At 42.7% G+C, this 15,793-nt stretch overlaps 1 protein-coding gene across 5 annotated transcripts in view; it reads right to left on the bottom strand.

Moving 5' to 3' along the window:
* Positions 1–1,332: 1,332 nt before the first annotated feature.
* The window catches only part of RHBDL2 (rhomboid like 2), a 55,239-nt gene continuing 40,778 nt past the window's right edge, over positions 1,333–15,793 (bottom strand). For 4 of the 5 annotated variants that reach the window (XM_033227037.1, XM_033227035.1, XM_033227034.1 and 1 more), the window contains 4 exons: positions 12,582–12,682; positions 9,483–9,543; positions 3,830–3,891; positions 1,333–2,198 (listed from right to left, as the gene is read on the bottom strand). In XM_033227037.1, the coding sequence (XP_033082928.1) occupies positions 2,019–2,198; positions 3,830–3,891; positions 9,483–9,543; positions 12,582–12,682 (404 nt within the window). In that variant the 3' untranslated portion in view covers positions 1,333–2,018. Of the gene's footprint in view, positions 2,199–3,829; positions 3,892–8,321; positions 8,432–9,482; positions 9,544–12,581; positions 12,683–15,793 lie in introns of those variants that run through there. The other variant, XM_033227033.1, reaches the window with a different exon arrangement.

Genomic DNA, 15,793 nt, shown 5'->3' with positions numbered 1-15,793 from the left:
AAATTAGGGGCCAGGTGTGGTGGCTCATGCCTGTAATCCCAACACTTTGGGAGGCCAAGGTAGGCAGATCACCTGAGGTCCTGAGGTCGGGAGTTAGAGACCAGCCTGGCCAGCATGGTGAAACCCCATCTCTACTAAAAAAAAAAAAAAAAAAATACAAAAATTAGCTGGACTTGGTGGCAGCCACCTGTAATTCCAGCTACTCAGGAAGCTGAGACAGGAGAATCACTTGAACCCGGGAGGCAGAGGTTTCAGTGAGCCAAGATTGGGCCACTGCACTCCAGCCTGGGTGACAGAGCAAGACTCCATCTTAAAAAAAAAAAAAATGAGCCAGGTGTGGTGGCGCACACCTGTAATCCCAGCTACTCGGGAGGCTGAGGTAGGAGAATTGCTTGAACCCAGGAGGCAGAGGTTGCAGTGAGCCAAGATCTACCCACTGCACTCCAGCCAGGGAAATAGAGCGAGACTCCATCTCAAAAAAAAGAAAAAAAAGAACACACTCATATTCCCATGTTCATACTTAAATTTAACTTTTGAAACACATTTCTGATCAGTTTTTCTCAAAATACTAAAGTATTAACTTTTCTCACTATATCTAAGTGCATATGCCCTTCATAATACAGTAACATGTTTAGATGGGTGTTTAATAAATACGTTGATGATAAAAGAAAAAATTATGTTTCCTGTATTCCGATGACCTAAAACTACCACTTCCAAAAACATAATAAACCACAGTCTGAATTCTACACAGAAAAAGGACACATGCTTCTCAGCTTTCAGGTATGACATTTTACCTTTTGTAAATAAATCCTACCCACTCCTAGGAGAGCCATGAGCCACACGAAGGATGACAGTCTGATCACAGATGAGAATCTGAAGTCTAGGTATATAGTGTGCACCAGAAAGCCAGTGCCAGGTTCCTTGGGATCTTAGACACGGTATCAGAATCTTAAACTAGCAATCCAGAAAATCCTCAGTCTTCTTCTACGAGATATTTCCACCATTCATGGTGTACCCCGCATAGACGTTTGTTCCTGTACTCCTATGATACTCTTCAGTATTTGGGGAACACAGTACTGTTGGACCTATAGGAGAGACTACAGGTTTCCAAGTCATTATCTATGTTTAAATTCTGCTCCCCTCAGACAAGTACATAATTCTTTAAGGGTTTATTTAAGGGATTCTTTACGATTACTCTAAGATGCAGAGTAATAACTACCTCTCTGTGTTGTTGATAACATTATCAATAAAGTATGTAAAACATCTCAAACAGTACTGATCTATCTTCTCAAACAGTAATCTATTTTAAAGTGATTATCAGGAGTCTGACACAGGTATAAAAAGTTTTTATTATCAGCATTGTACAGTATTCATAGATTTTATGAAGCATTCTCCAAAATACATCCTCCAAGGAGAGGTCTGTTTTATAGAATACCATATGCCTGGGAAAGAAAGACCCAATCTCTAGTTTTGTTTTGTTTTTTGAGACGGAGTGTCGCTCTGTCACCCACGCTGGAGTGCAGTGGTGTGATCTCGGCTCACTGCAACCTTCGCCTCCCAGGTTCAAGCAATTCTCCTGCCTCAGTCTCCCAAGTAGCTGGGACTACAGGCACGCAGTGCCACACCCAGCTAATTTTTGTATTTTCTTTAGTAGAGACAAGGTTTCACCATATTGGTCAGGCTGGTCTCGAACTCCTGACCTCAGGTGATTTCACCCACCTCAGCCTCCCTAAGTGCTGGGATTAGAGGCATGAGCCACTGCTCCTGGCCCCAATCTCCAGTTTTTACTGCCGTTCTTTTCTCTCTTCTTCTTCCCTTTCTACATTAAGAAGCCTCTTCCTTAAATCCTAAGGTCCTTTTGTAGGCAGTCTTTGCAACTGATGAGTTTAATGCTGTTTTTTCCTCTATATAAAGTTGTTAACCTTTGCTGAGACTTCTGTTTCTTCATAGAGTCTTCCTTTTTTTTCCCCCCCCATCCAGATGGCTCTTTTTATTAATTGGCTTATAATAGGGGCAGGTCAGTTTGCTGGAGATAGGAAAATGTTGAAAAATACAGCAAATAAGACACAAGCTAAATAAGCAACAATTGCTATCCAAAACCTTGGATCTTTCAGCAGTGCTTTATCAAAGCAGCTAAACACCGTGTAGCCGATGGACATTCCAGCAAATCCACCTGCAATGTGAGCTGCAAAAGACACCTTGGGAGAAAAGGAGAAAATGGAAATAAGTGAAGACAATGCTAATTGTGTATTTCAGTTGCATCTCTTTTATTCAAACACAAATATCATCACAGTCAAACAAGAGTCTTAAAAGTCTAGAGAACTAGGGGTAAGACAAAAGAGACACAAAACTCTGTGTGCACAGAGAGAAGGAGATACTCTGAAACATACAAAGCTAAGAAATGTCATTTTCACCCATTCTTTTTTTTTTTTTTTTTTTTTTTTTTTGAGGTGGAGTCTCGCTCTGTTGCCCGGGCTGGAGTGCAGTGGCCGGATCTCAGCTAACTGCAAGCTCCGCCTTCTGGGTTCACGCCATTCTCCTGCCTCAGCCTCCCGAGTAGCTGGGACTACGGGCGCCCGCCATCTCGCCTGGCTAGTTTTTTGTATTTTTTAGTAGAGACGGGGTTTCACCATATTAGCCAGGATGGTCTCGATCTCCTGACCTCGTGATCCGCTCATCTCGGCCTCCCAAAGTGCTGGGATTACAGGCTTGAGCCACGGCGCCCAGCTTTTACCCATTCTTAAAGTACAAAAGACAGAGAAATTGTTTCTCATTCTTGATCATCATTGCATTTAAAATAATTCTATATGATGCCAACTAAGAAAATGGTTGAGTTGCCATGAGGGATCTCTATGGCAGCATAATCTGATTGCACATACATGGGGTGTCACATTTAAAACACAAGTAATAACGTACACAACAAATCCCCAAACAGAAACTACCAAATTCAAAGATAAATCCCAGCAAAACTGGAAATTTTTGTCAATTTTCTTTATTGTCAGTTTGTAGAACTCAAATTTTCATTGCTGTTTTCCAATCTGCTTTTTTGTTTTGTTTTGTTTTTTGAAATGGGATCTCAACTCTGTCACCCAGGCTGGAGTGCAGTGGCATGATCACAGCTCACTGCAGACTCAACCTCTGGGACTCAAGCAATCCTCCCATCTCAGCTTCCCAAGTAGCTGGGACTACAGGCACATGCCACCATGCCTGGCTAAACCAATCTGCTTTTTATTCTATGTGGACCGGAAAATCCATTCTCTCCTGTTTTCTGGGGTTTTTTTGTTGTTGTTGTTGTTGTTTTGTTTTGTTGAGATGGAGTCTCACTCTGTCACTCAGGCTGGAATGTAGTGACGCAATCTCGGCTCACTGCAACCTCCACCTCCCGGATTCAAGCGATTCTCCTACCTCAGCCTCCCGAGTAGCTGGGATTACAGGTGCCTGCCACCAAGCCCAGCTAATTTTTGTATTTTTAGTAGAGACAGGGTTTCACCATACTGGCCAGGCTGGTCTCGAACTCCTGACCTTGTGATCCGCCAGTCTCGGCCTCCCAAAGTGCTGGAATTACAGGCGTGAGCCACCGCGCCTGGCCATTCTCTCCTGTTTTGGAATAGCTACCAATATGGCAGGTGCAGTGAAGTAGAGCCAGTGATTAGGGCTATGAGACAGTTAAGTAGGAAGGACAATTCAAACGTCTGATTTTCTTAAAAATATTCTTAACTTCCAAATGGAAATTTGGCTGCCCTAAATCACAGCGTTGTAACCCCTATTTGATAACCCTTTTTGACAGTAAGCAAATTTCCATTTTATAAAAGAAAGAAACTGAACTCACCGGAGACCCGTCTTCAGGAACAAAGAACCTTCTGTAGAGAGCAAATCCCATGTCTAACACAACTAGAAGGAAAAACACCCTGATAAAGGCTCAGAATCTCCACAATAGTACACCAAATGTTTTTGGTTCCCCTCTAATAATAATAATACTAGCTATCATTTATTGAGACTTAACTCTGTGACAGATGCTTTTCTAAGAGATTTTTTAACTCATTAATCTTCATCACAACCCTATGAAGTAGGAACTATCATTATCCCATTTTACAGATTTATCCATCCAACAAGCATTCATTGTCCTCTATGTGTCAGGCATCATTCTAGCTGGTAGATAGGCAGCAGTGGGCAGATTTAACAGACCTGCCTCATGTAGCTGACAAATTGTTGGCGGGTGTGGTGGGGGGTGGTTGGCAGGGAGGCAAACAAATAAGTAAAACATACAGTATGTCAAATAGTGCTATGAGCTATGGAGCAAATACAAAGAGAGGAAGAAGAACTAGGAATGTCAGATGTCAAGTGTGATTTCCAATAGGGGTATCAAGGAGGATCTCTCTGAGAATATGACGCTGGACAGAGGTAAGGGTCCAAGTCATGCTACTATTTGACACAAGAGTGTTTCAGAGAGAGGGAAGACCAAGTACAAAGTCCCTAAGCAGGAATATGCCTGGTGTGTTTGAAAAATACCAAAGCAGTTGAGCTGGCTGGATCAGTGGTTTTCAAAGTGGTTTTTACCAAGACCAGCAGTATCAGCTTCACCTGGAAACTTATTAGAAATGAAAACTCTTAAACCTACCCCAGACCTACTGAACCAGAAACCTTGAGGGTGAGACTCAGCTTTCTGTTTTTGTTTTTAGAAGGTGAGTTGTACACTCCTTAGCAGATTCCAACTTCCATGGCTGTGTTTCCCAACTACCAACTGTGGTCAAGTTGTTGTTTCCAACAACTTTGTTTTAACGAGACCTCCAGGTGATTCAGGACTAGAATTAGGGATAAGGTTGTGGGTGATGACATCAAACAGGTAGCAGGGGACAGATTATGTAGGGTCTATATGGGCCATTGTAAGGACTTCAACTTTTACTGAGTGATAGGAAGTCTTTGAAAGCTCTTGAGCACAGGAGTGACATGATACATTTTGTTTGTTTGTTTGTTTGTGACAGAGTCTCAACTCTGTCGCCCAGGCTGGAGTGCAGTAGTGCAATCTTGGCTCACTGCAACCTCCACCTCCCAGGTTCAAGCAATTTTCGTGCCTCAGCCTCCTGATTAGCTGGGATTACAGACATGTGCCACCACACCCAGCTAATTTTTGTATTTGTAGTAGAGACGGGGTTTCACCGTGTTGGTCAGGTTGGTCTCAAACTCTTGAACTCCTGACCTCAGGTGATCCACCTGCCTGAGCTCCCCAAAGTGCTGGGATTACAGGTGCCCGCCACCATGCCCAGTTAATTTTTGTATGTTTAGTAGAGACAGGGTTTCACCGTGTTGACCAGGCTGGTCTCCAACTCTTGAACTCCTGACCTCAGGTGATCCACCCACTTCGGCCTCCCAAAGTGCTGGGATTACAGGCTTGAGTGACCACACTGGTGGTTTTACAAAGATTATTCTAGCTGCCATGTAGGAAGCAGACATAAGGGAGCAAGAACAGGAACTGAAAGACCAGCTGGAAAAATACTATTGTAGCAATCAAAGTGAAGAAGGATGGTGGCGTTTTATACATAAAGAAACCAAGACAGCGAGGCTCCACTCTCAGCCACCATGGTAATTGCCTGTAATTACCATCTGGAGTTCTGAAGGTGTCAGGCCATGAAAGCAAATGATTCCATATTCTCGAATAAAACTGTGAGAGCCAGAAGTTAGGCAGTCTTCAAGGAAGTCAGATCTGTGCTGCAAAAGGAGCTTCTGATTTCTTGGCCTAGAAGAACTCTGCCCTATGTGTGTAGTGCTAGGAAACATCTCTTGCAGCTATCGCATTCCACACCCATCCCCTAATTCCCTGTGCTCTACTTAGTGAGCCACTGTGTCCTAGGAGATGAAAAGACCTAGTCCTTGCCTTTGGGAAAATAGCATCAGGACATGTGTTCTGACTAGATTCCCTTTCAATACTGTATTGATTGATGTTGAAGTCACTGGACAGAAATTGAGGTCGAGGAAGTATTCAATATTCATTTAATTGTAAATGACTATTACAAAGTACTAGATTAATGAGGCTGTATCATATTGTCTTTTTGTTTTGTTTTGTTTTGTTTTGAGACACAGTCTCGCTGTCACCCAGGCTGGAGTGCAGTGGTGCATTCTCAGCTCACTGCAACCTCCGCCTCCTGAGTTTAAGTGATTCTCCTGCCTGAGTCTCCTGAGCAGCTGGAACTACAGGCCCATGTCACCACGCCCGGCTAATCTTTGTATTTTTAGTAGAGACAGGGTTTCACCATGAGACCAGGATGGTCTCAATCTCCTGACCTCATGATCCACCCACCTCGGCTTCCCAAAGTGCTGGGATTACAGGAGTGAGCTACTGTGCCTAGCCCATATTTTCAGTCATCATTTGCATTTCCTGGTCCACATAAATAACATGCCCATGGGTCTAGGAAAGTATTTTTAAAAACACTGCCACATAACTGGAAACAGTTACTTTGGTTTAGTCTTCTAGGATAGGAGACCTCCTCTCAGAAAGTCTTTGTAACCATTAGTATGTCAATTTCTCCAACCAGTTTCTCTCCATCTTGCCCTTTCCTATATCTGAGTCTGGCTCTTTCCTCTTTCTGCTTCCTAGGGGACTTTTCTTCTGGGTTGCTGCTGCCTCTAATAACTGAGACATGTCTTCCAACCTGAAAATAAGCCCTTACTCCAAAAAGCCAAACCATTGTCCTCATTAAAAATTTGACATTTACTTTAAAAGAGTTGCCTTCATATGAATTTTTTTTGAGACAACCTCGCTCTGCCACCCAGACTAGAGGACAGTGGCATGATCACGGCTCACTGCAGCCTCGGCCTCCCAGGCTCAGGCGAATTCTCCCACCTCAGCCTCCTGAGGAGCTGGAGCCACAGGCCCACACCACAACACTTGACCAATTTTTTTGTAGAGACAGAGTCTCCCTATGTTGCACAGACTGGTCTCGAACATAGTGTTTGATGAAGGAAGGTTTTTTGGCCACCTGCCATTCACAATTAAGAATATATATGGCCGGGCGCGGTGGCTCAAGCCTGTAATCCCAGCACTTTGGGAGGCCAAGATGGGTGGATCACGAGGTCAGGAAATCGAGACCATCCTGGCCTACACGGTGAAACCCCGTCTCTACTAAAAAAAAAAAATACAAAAAACTAGCCGGGCGAGATGGCGGCCGCCTGTAGTCCCAGCTACTCGGGAGGCTGAGGCAGGAGAATGGCGTAAACCCGGGAGGCGGAGCTTGCAGTGAGCCGAGATTGCGCCACTGCACTCCAGCCTGGGCGACAGAGCGAGACTCCGTCTCAAAAAAAAAAAAAAAAAAAAAAAGAATATTTATAACTTGGCTGGGCGCAGTGACTCACAGCTATAATCCCATAACTTTGGGAGGCTGAGGCAAGTGGATCACCTGAGGTGAGGAGTTCGAGACCAGCCTGACCAATATGATAAAACCCCATCTCTAGTAAAAATACAAAAATAAACCGGGCGTGGTGGCATGCACCTGTAGACAGGAGAGGCTGAGACAGGAGAATTGCTTGAACCGGGAGGCGGAGGTTGCAGTGAGCCAAGATCACGCCACTACACTCCAGCCCGGGCGACAGAGCAAGACTGTCTCAAAAAAAAAAAAAAAAAAAAAAAAGAAGAAGAATATTTACAACTTAAAACAATATTGTATACATTTCCAAAGAAACATGTTTCAAATACAAATGCATTTATATTTTATTAATCTCGTATATGTTGTAACTCTTCCCATTTTCAATAGTAGGTAAACCAGGCCAAAGAACTTTTGGAAATGAAGCAGACTGACTGAAGACCCTGTATCTTGAGTGACAACCTTTCTGTGCCCAGACAATGTGTCCTCTGATTCTGGGTGTGACCCTGAACAACTGAGGAGGCAGCTCGGCTACTGCAGCAGCTCTGCTGTCTCCCAGATACTCACTCTCCCTTCTCTTAGGTTTTGAATTTGTTATGAAAAAAAAAATTAAGAATAGTATAAACTATAAACAAGTGAATTATTTTATCTCAGAGTGAAATATTAATGTTCTTACAATTAAATCATCAATAAACTAAAGAGTCCCTTCCCACAGACATAGTTGCCTCTGTTCCTGTAATGGGGATAATTGAACCCTTGATAGAAATTGCAAAATCCTGTTTTCTTACTATGTGGACAGCCAACATCTTAGGCTTTATCAGGTATAACCTCTGCCTTGGCTTTCAGGTCTGACCCCAGGGTCTGTCATTCTTCCACAGCCCTCCAGATAGAGAAAACTTCAACTGGAGCAGGTCTGTCAACACCAGTTACCACCCCCACCTTTGATCTTGTTTTCTTCCATGCTCTATGGCCTGCTGTCATCTGGAATCTACCTTTACTCTCAGACTCAGCTGCACTTCCATCGCCTCTTCAGACAGCATTCTTCCTAACCTCCTTTAGCATGTGATTCTAGAATTCTTGGAGATTTCAAAAGCCACATTAGTCACCCTCTTGGTCTGGGCTTCTTGAACAGTTGCCCGCCACCCCCGCCCCAGCCCAGCTCTCTATCATTAATCCTCAACTATCAGCTATCACTCAATACTTATATCCTGGATCAGTTTATTTTTTTAATCCGCAAATTTAGAAACTGAGGAAGAAAATAGATTATATCAGTGGTTTCCAAGTTTTCCCTTTGCAGACAAAATCACATACAGCTTCCAATGTATGAAAAAGTCCAGTATATAAAACATAAGTGAAGCTATTGTGGTTCAAGTAGAGGGGGTGCCTAGGGCTCTATTCTCTTGGCTTCCCTCACTCCATAAAGATAGAAAAAGCAAAAATACGTCCTGTAGGCATGTCTAAGAACCACCCATGAGAGCCTGTAAAACTCCTTTGTTTAATTCTTTCTGCTCAGTGCTGTGAATTGGACAATTTTTTTCTAACTGTAGGTTTGCAGTTATTCTCCATGTTAGTATTTCGGAAATGTGGAAAGGCCTCCTGAAGGCTAAACCAATAACACTGTGAAAATATTGTGTGAGTTGATTATGCAGAATAGGTCATTCTTGTCAAACCCAACTAAATCAGAGTTGAGAGGCTAGGGGACAAAAGCACTCAGAGCACACAGCACTGCTCCAACAATTGAATTCTCCACAAGCCCAGCTGCTGAAACTACCTGCTCTAACCATAAGACTAGTTTTACCTAATAGCTGCTGAAACAAATTGAGTCTAAGAATCAGGTCTAAACAACACAAGTCTAAGACTAGTTCTCCCCGCTATCATCACTCACCAACCAGCTCCCAAAGGCTGCTCTAGGGCCAATGAGCTTTCTTTCAATATAATATGTAAAATTTATCTTTCTAATAAACCCCCCAGGCTTTTCTTTTGTACTTCAGACATACCATAGACCTCCCAGTTCTGTGTACATGCCCTAAATTGCAATTCTGTGATTCCCAAATAAAATGTTTAGAGATTTGTCTCTATATTTTCGTTTCACTTCGACAGTATGAAGTGTTCACAAAACACACTTACTTATCAGGATGATGACCAGCAGTCTGAAAATTCCAAAGGCAGGAATCATTTCTCGAAAGTTCTTGCAAAGAGATAAATAATAATTATATAAGCTATCTATAGACAAATGAAACCTCAACTCTATTCCGTCTTCATCTGCTCTTCATTTGAAATAATCTTCCAGTGTCAAATACTTGCAAATCAAAGCATGAGTGTCACAGCCAAGTTTTTAAATGTATTTGGGAAGTACAATGCACTTTGGGGAATAAAATGACAAGATATTTAATTTAATGATATAAATGACACAATTTTGCTAGCCAGAAATAATCTCAATAAAAGTAATATAAAATCAACACTTGTCAATAAATAAATAGATAAATAAATGCTGTTAAACTAAGATTGATGAAATATTCTAAGATTTTTGGTTAATATTCATTTGAGGCCGGGCACGGTGGCTCAAGCCTGTAATCCCAGCACTTTAGGAGGCCGAGATGGGCAGATCACAAGGTCAGGAGATCGAGACCATCCTGGCTAACACGGTGAAACCCCATCTCTACTAAAAAATACAAAAAAACTAGCTGGGCGAGGTGGTGGGCGCCTATAGTCCCAGCTACTCGGGAGGCTGAGGCAAGAGAATGGCATAAACCCGGGAGGGGGAGCTTGCAGTGAGCTGAGATCCGGCCACTGCACTCCAGCCTGGGCGACAGAGCAAGACTCCGTCTCAAAAAATATATATATATATTCATTTGATATTTCTTCATCCTCTTTCCCAGTAATATTTAGCAAAGACTTAACTGAGATTTGAGTATTACCTTAATTTTTTGAGGTAATTTCAAAAACATTCAAAATATTGGTCAAAAATTATTGCAGGGATTTTTGTGGGGGGGCTCTTGCGGCGGGGGGGTTTTGTGAGGGGAGGTAGAAGACAGGGAGGGTCTCACTCTGTCACCCAGGTTGGAGGGCAGCGGTGCAATCTATAGCTCACTGCAGCCTTGAACTCCTAGACTCAAGCCTTCCTTCTGTCTCAGACTCCCGAGTAGCTGGGACTACAGGTGCACGGCAGCACACCTGGCCCACTGTGGGATTTTAGCTTTGGGTCCCTTGCGTGTCACTGGCGAACTGCTGAGTGAGACATTTCTAATATAATTTATTGAATTACTTGTCCCTTCCCTTTCAAATTAGTAACTCTCTTCCCAAGGAGTAAAGATGCTGAAATAGGCATGTTTACTCTAAATCAATTCTTTTCAAACTCTTGTGACCACGACCTACAGTAAGAAATAGTTTACCTAACAACCCAGTACACACATAAATCAAACAATAACACTGACTTTTTTTTTTCTTGGGCTTAACTTTTGGCCACAATTCCTTAAAGTGAGTCTACAACCACTAATGGGTTGCAATCTAAAGTTGAAAAAACCACTTTACTTAGTGATTTCTATATTTGGAACAGTTTTATAATTGCTTTATACTTTTCTACATATAATTTTTTTTAAATTGTTTTTTGAGATGGAGTCTCACTCTGTCGTCCAGGCTAGAGTGCAGTGGCACAATCTTGGCTCACTGCAGCCTCCACCTCGCAGGTTCAAGCAATTCTCCTGCCTCAGCCTCCAGAGTAGCTGGGACTACAGGCACACGCCACCACACCCAGCTAATTTTTGTATTTTTAGTAGAGATGGGGTTTCACCATGTTGGCCAGGATGGTCTCGATCTCTTGACCTTATGATCCGCCCACCTCAGCCTCCCAAAGTGCTGGGATTACAGGCATAAGCCACCACACCTGGCTTAGAAATTTATCCTACCAAAAAAAAAAAAAAAAAATCACACAAATACAAAGAGATAAATGTAAAAGAGCATTTTTTTTTTTTTTTTTTTTTTTGAGACAGAGTCTCATTTTGTTGCCAGGCTGGAGTGCAGTAGCGTGATCTCAGCTTACTGCAACCTCCGCCTCCCAGGTTCAAGCCATTCTTCTGCCTCAGCCTCTCAAGTAGCTAGGACTACAGGCACACGCCACCACACCCAGCTAATTTTTGTATTTTTAGTAGAGATGGGGTTTCACCATGTTGCAGGATGGCCTCGATCTCTTGACTTCATGATTCACCCACCTCGGCCTCCCACAGTGTTGGGATTACAGGTGTCAGCCACCACACCCGGCCAAGAGTATTTCTTATAGCGTTACTTGTAAACATGAAAAGCAGGAATCACCCCAAATTTTTTTCAATGAGCGATTCATTAAATAAATCATGGTGCATCTATATAGAGGATGCTAGGGAGCAGCTGCTAAGCTGGGAGGATTTCTAAGCACTGACATGGGTAGATGGTCAGGATGCTCTGTGATAAAATGCAGAACAATTTTATCAATAAGGGTGATGTCACTGTTATAAGATTAACATTGGTAGGATTTTTAATACATGTAGAAAAAGGTCTGGGCTGCTCTGCCTATGAAGTAGTTGTTCTTTTATTCCTTTACTTTCTTAATAAACTTGGTTTCCTTTAAAAAAATAAAAATAAAACGGGCTGAAAAAAATATGAAACTGTCAACAATGTCTTTCACCACCCACCCAACTCTTAACAGATACTATATTGAGGACCTTAACTTTCTACTTTTTTATTTAAAATTTTATGTAGTACTCATTACTTTCTAAATCAGAAAAAAATGATAAAATATGAAAGGAAACTAGGTGCGGCGGCTCACGCCTGTAATCCCAGCACTTTGGGAGGCCAACGTGGGCGGATCGCTTGAGCCTAGGAGTTCAAAACCAGCCTGGGCAACATGCCGAAACCCTGGCTCTACAAACAATGAAAACGTTAGTCAGGCATGGTGGCCCACACCTGTAGTCCCAGCTATTCAGGAGGCTGAGGTGGGAGGATTGCTTGAGTCCGGGAGGCAGAAGTGCAGTGAGCCAGTATCACACTACTGCATTCCAGCCTGGGCAATAGCGCAAGACTCTATCTCAGAAAAAAAAGAAAGAAAAGGAAGGAAACAAAATGGCATTGCCATACAATTCTCAGAAAAATTAGTGCTCAGTAAATATTGATAAATGAAGATTCATTAAACCAAAGAACAGTTACTGTTTTCTGTTTTTTTAAGAGACCCGTGGACTCCATCCCCGTGGTTCTTACCACCAGAACATTCATAAAATAGCCTCCCATCAGAGCATAGACTCCTCCTGAAGCTCCCACAAGATATCTGAGTGGGTCAAAGATGGAGCTGGCAAGGGACCCTAAAAAAATAAAACACAAAGGATCAGACATGACTATATGGATCAGGAAAGATAAATCTTTCTAAGGTAGACATTTGGGAAATTTGGCCTATTAATATTAGCAAGCAACAAATCTATTTTGTCCCTTTCATACCATAGAAGTATAACTGTATATGCTAACTACCACAGTGTTTCTGAAAACATTGAATGTTCGTTAGAACAGCAACATAACAGTAACAATGGAGAATTGTCTGAAGCCAGAATTACCAGCAGTGTAATTTGAGGAAGTTAGTTAACTTCTCTGTGTCTCAGTTTCCCTACCTGCAGAATGGGGCTATTAACAGAACTTACCTCAATGGATTGTCAGGGTAAGTAAATGAGTTGATGTATTTTTCATGCTTAGAATACTGCCTGATGTGTATTATATATTTGTTAGCTATTCAGTTGGTGCAAAGGTAATTGCAGTTTTGCCATTACTTTTAAGGGCAAAAACTGCAATTATTTTTGCCTCAACCTAATATTATTGCAAAATATCCTATGTTTAGTCAAAACACCTGAGACAATCCAACATGTTACTATCTAATCACTGTCTTTCTCAATGAGCCATAAGGTGCCCTCAGAATCCTTCTCAACATACCATCCAATCAGATGCCCCAAGCAAGATGAATCCTATTTGCTAAACTAATCCTAGATTTGCTGGACCAAAACAAGGCTTTACAAACCACCTTATGCAAAGACTAAAATCTTCTCTCTACACTGCTTAGTTCTATTACTTGGTCTATTCCTTTCAAGGCCGTCTTTCATTTCCTTAGTGTATAATACAATACAATACCTACTTTGTGCAAGAAAAAGTGTCTGTCCTTAGTAACTTTACAAAAAGACAAACAACTATTATAAAGTGCAAAATATAACAACTACTATGACAAAAATAAATTTATTGTAGAAGCACTTAGGAAAGAGTGATTTTCTAGGCAGAAGGCTGGAGTCCTTGCTACTCTGAGGAGGAGGAGATAACATTTTGATTAAACTTTGAAGAATCTTTAAGATTGGCCAGACATGGCGGCTCACTCCTGTAATCTCAGTGCTTTGGGAGGCCCAGGCAGGAGGATTGCTTAGACCAAGAAGTCAGGAGTCTGAGACCAACCTGGGCTACAGAATGAGACCCGTCTCCAAAAATATAAGAAAAATATTAGCCAAGCATAGTGGTACACGCCTGTGGTCCTTGCTACTCAAGAGGCTGAGCTGATAGGATCACTTGAGCCCAGGAGATTGAGGCTGCAGTGAGCTATGATCGTGCCACTGCACTCCAGCCTGGGTGACAGAGGAAGACCTCCCCGCTCATCCCCACATACAAAAGGATTGGATCAGAAAAACAAAAGAGAAGGAGATATTCAGGACTTGGAGAACTGTACAAGCAATGGCATAGAAACAGGTATGTGGAAGACTGAAGATCAGTGAGAAGTAGTCCAGTAGGCCGGGCGTGGTGGCTCACGCCTGTAATCCCAGCACTTTGGGAGGCCATGGCAGGTGGATCGCCTGAGCTCAGGAGTTCGAGACCAGCCTGGGCAACATGGCAAAATCCCATCTCTACTAAAAATACAAAAATTAGCCGGGCATGGTGGCAGGCACCTGTAATCCCAGCTATTTGGGAGGCTGAGGCAGGAGAATAGCATGAACCCTGGAGGTGGAGGTTGCAGTGAGCTGAGATCATGCCACTGCACTTCAGCCTGGGCAACAAGAGTGAGACTCCGTCTCAAAAAAATTGAAAAAAAAAAAAAATACAGGGCCATCCGCAGTGGCTCACACCTGTAATCCCAGCACTTTGGGAGGTAAAGGCAGGCAGATCACTTAAGATCAGGAGTTCAAGACCAGCCTGACCAACATAGCAAACCCTGTCTCTACTAAAAATACAAAAATTAACCAGGCAGTGGTGGCACACATCTGTAGTCCCAGCTACTTGGGAGGCTGAGGAAAGAGAATGGCTTGAACCCAGGAGGCAGAGGCTGCAGTGAGCCAAGATCACACCACTGCACTCCAATCTGGGTGACAGAGCAAGACTCCATCTCTAAATAAATAAATATTTAAAAATTTAAAAAGTATAGGAACACAAAAATATGCACCATCCAACTAGATAAAATGTCTAGCATCCAATCAAAAATTATCAGGTGTATTGTCAGGTACAGTGGCTCACACCTGTAATCCCAGCACTTTGGGAGGCCCAGGCAGGCAGATCTCCTGAGGTCAGGCCTCGCCAACATGGTGCAACCCCGTCCCTACTAAAAATACAAAAATTAGCTGGGCTTGGTGGCAGGCGCCTGTAATCTCAGCTACTCTGGAGGCTAAGACAGGAGAAATGCTTGAACCCAGGAGGCGGAGGTTGCAGTGAACCAAGATCATGCCATTGCACTCCAGCCTGGACAACAGAGCAAGACTCTGTCGAAGGAAAGAAAGAGGGGTGGGGGTAGAGAGAGAGAGAGAGAGGAAGAGAGAGGAGAGGAGAAGAAAGGAGAGGAAAGGAGAGGAGAAGAGAGGAGAGGAGAGGAGAAGAGAGGAGAGGAGAAATTTAAAAATAAATAAATAAATAAATGGGCCGGGCATGGTGGCTCATGCTTATAATCCCAGCACTTTGGGAGGCTGAGGCCAGTGGATCACCTGAGGTCAGGAGTTTGAGACCAGCCTGGCCAGCATGATAAAACGCTGTCTCTACTAAAAATACAAAAATTAGCCGGGTATGGTGGCACATGCCTGTAGTCCCAGCTACTTGGGAGACTGAGGCAGGTGAATAGCTTGAACCCAGTGGAGGTTGCAGTGAGCCGAGATCACACCACTGCACTCTAACCTGGGTGGCAGAGCGAGACTCCATCTCAAAAAATAAAAATAAATAAATAAATAAAGCAAAAACTGATAGAACCACAGGAGAAACAGACAAATGCATTACTATAATCAGAGATTTCAATAATCCTCTCTCAATAATTTATAGAAAAAGTAGACAGAAAATCAGAAGACAACATAATCAACCAAACAGACCTAATTGACATTTATACAATATTCTGCCCAACAACAGATCACACATTATTTTCAAATGTACAAAGAACACTTACCAACATAGGCCATATTCTGGACCATAAAACA

The sequence above is a fragment of the Trachypithecus francoisi genome, unplaced genomic scaffold, assembly GCF_009764315.1.
Source record: "Trachypithecus francoisi isolate TF-2019V2 unplaced genomic scaffold, Tfra_2.0 Lachesis_group12, whole genome shotgun sequence".
NCBI lineage: Eukaryota > Metazoa > Chordata > Mammalia > Primates > Cercopithecidae > Trachypithecus > Trachypithecus francoisi.
The sequence above is the reverse complement of the archived record's forward strand: the minus strand, read 5'-3'. Positions and strand labels throughout refer to the sequence as shown.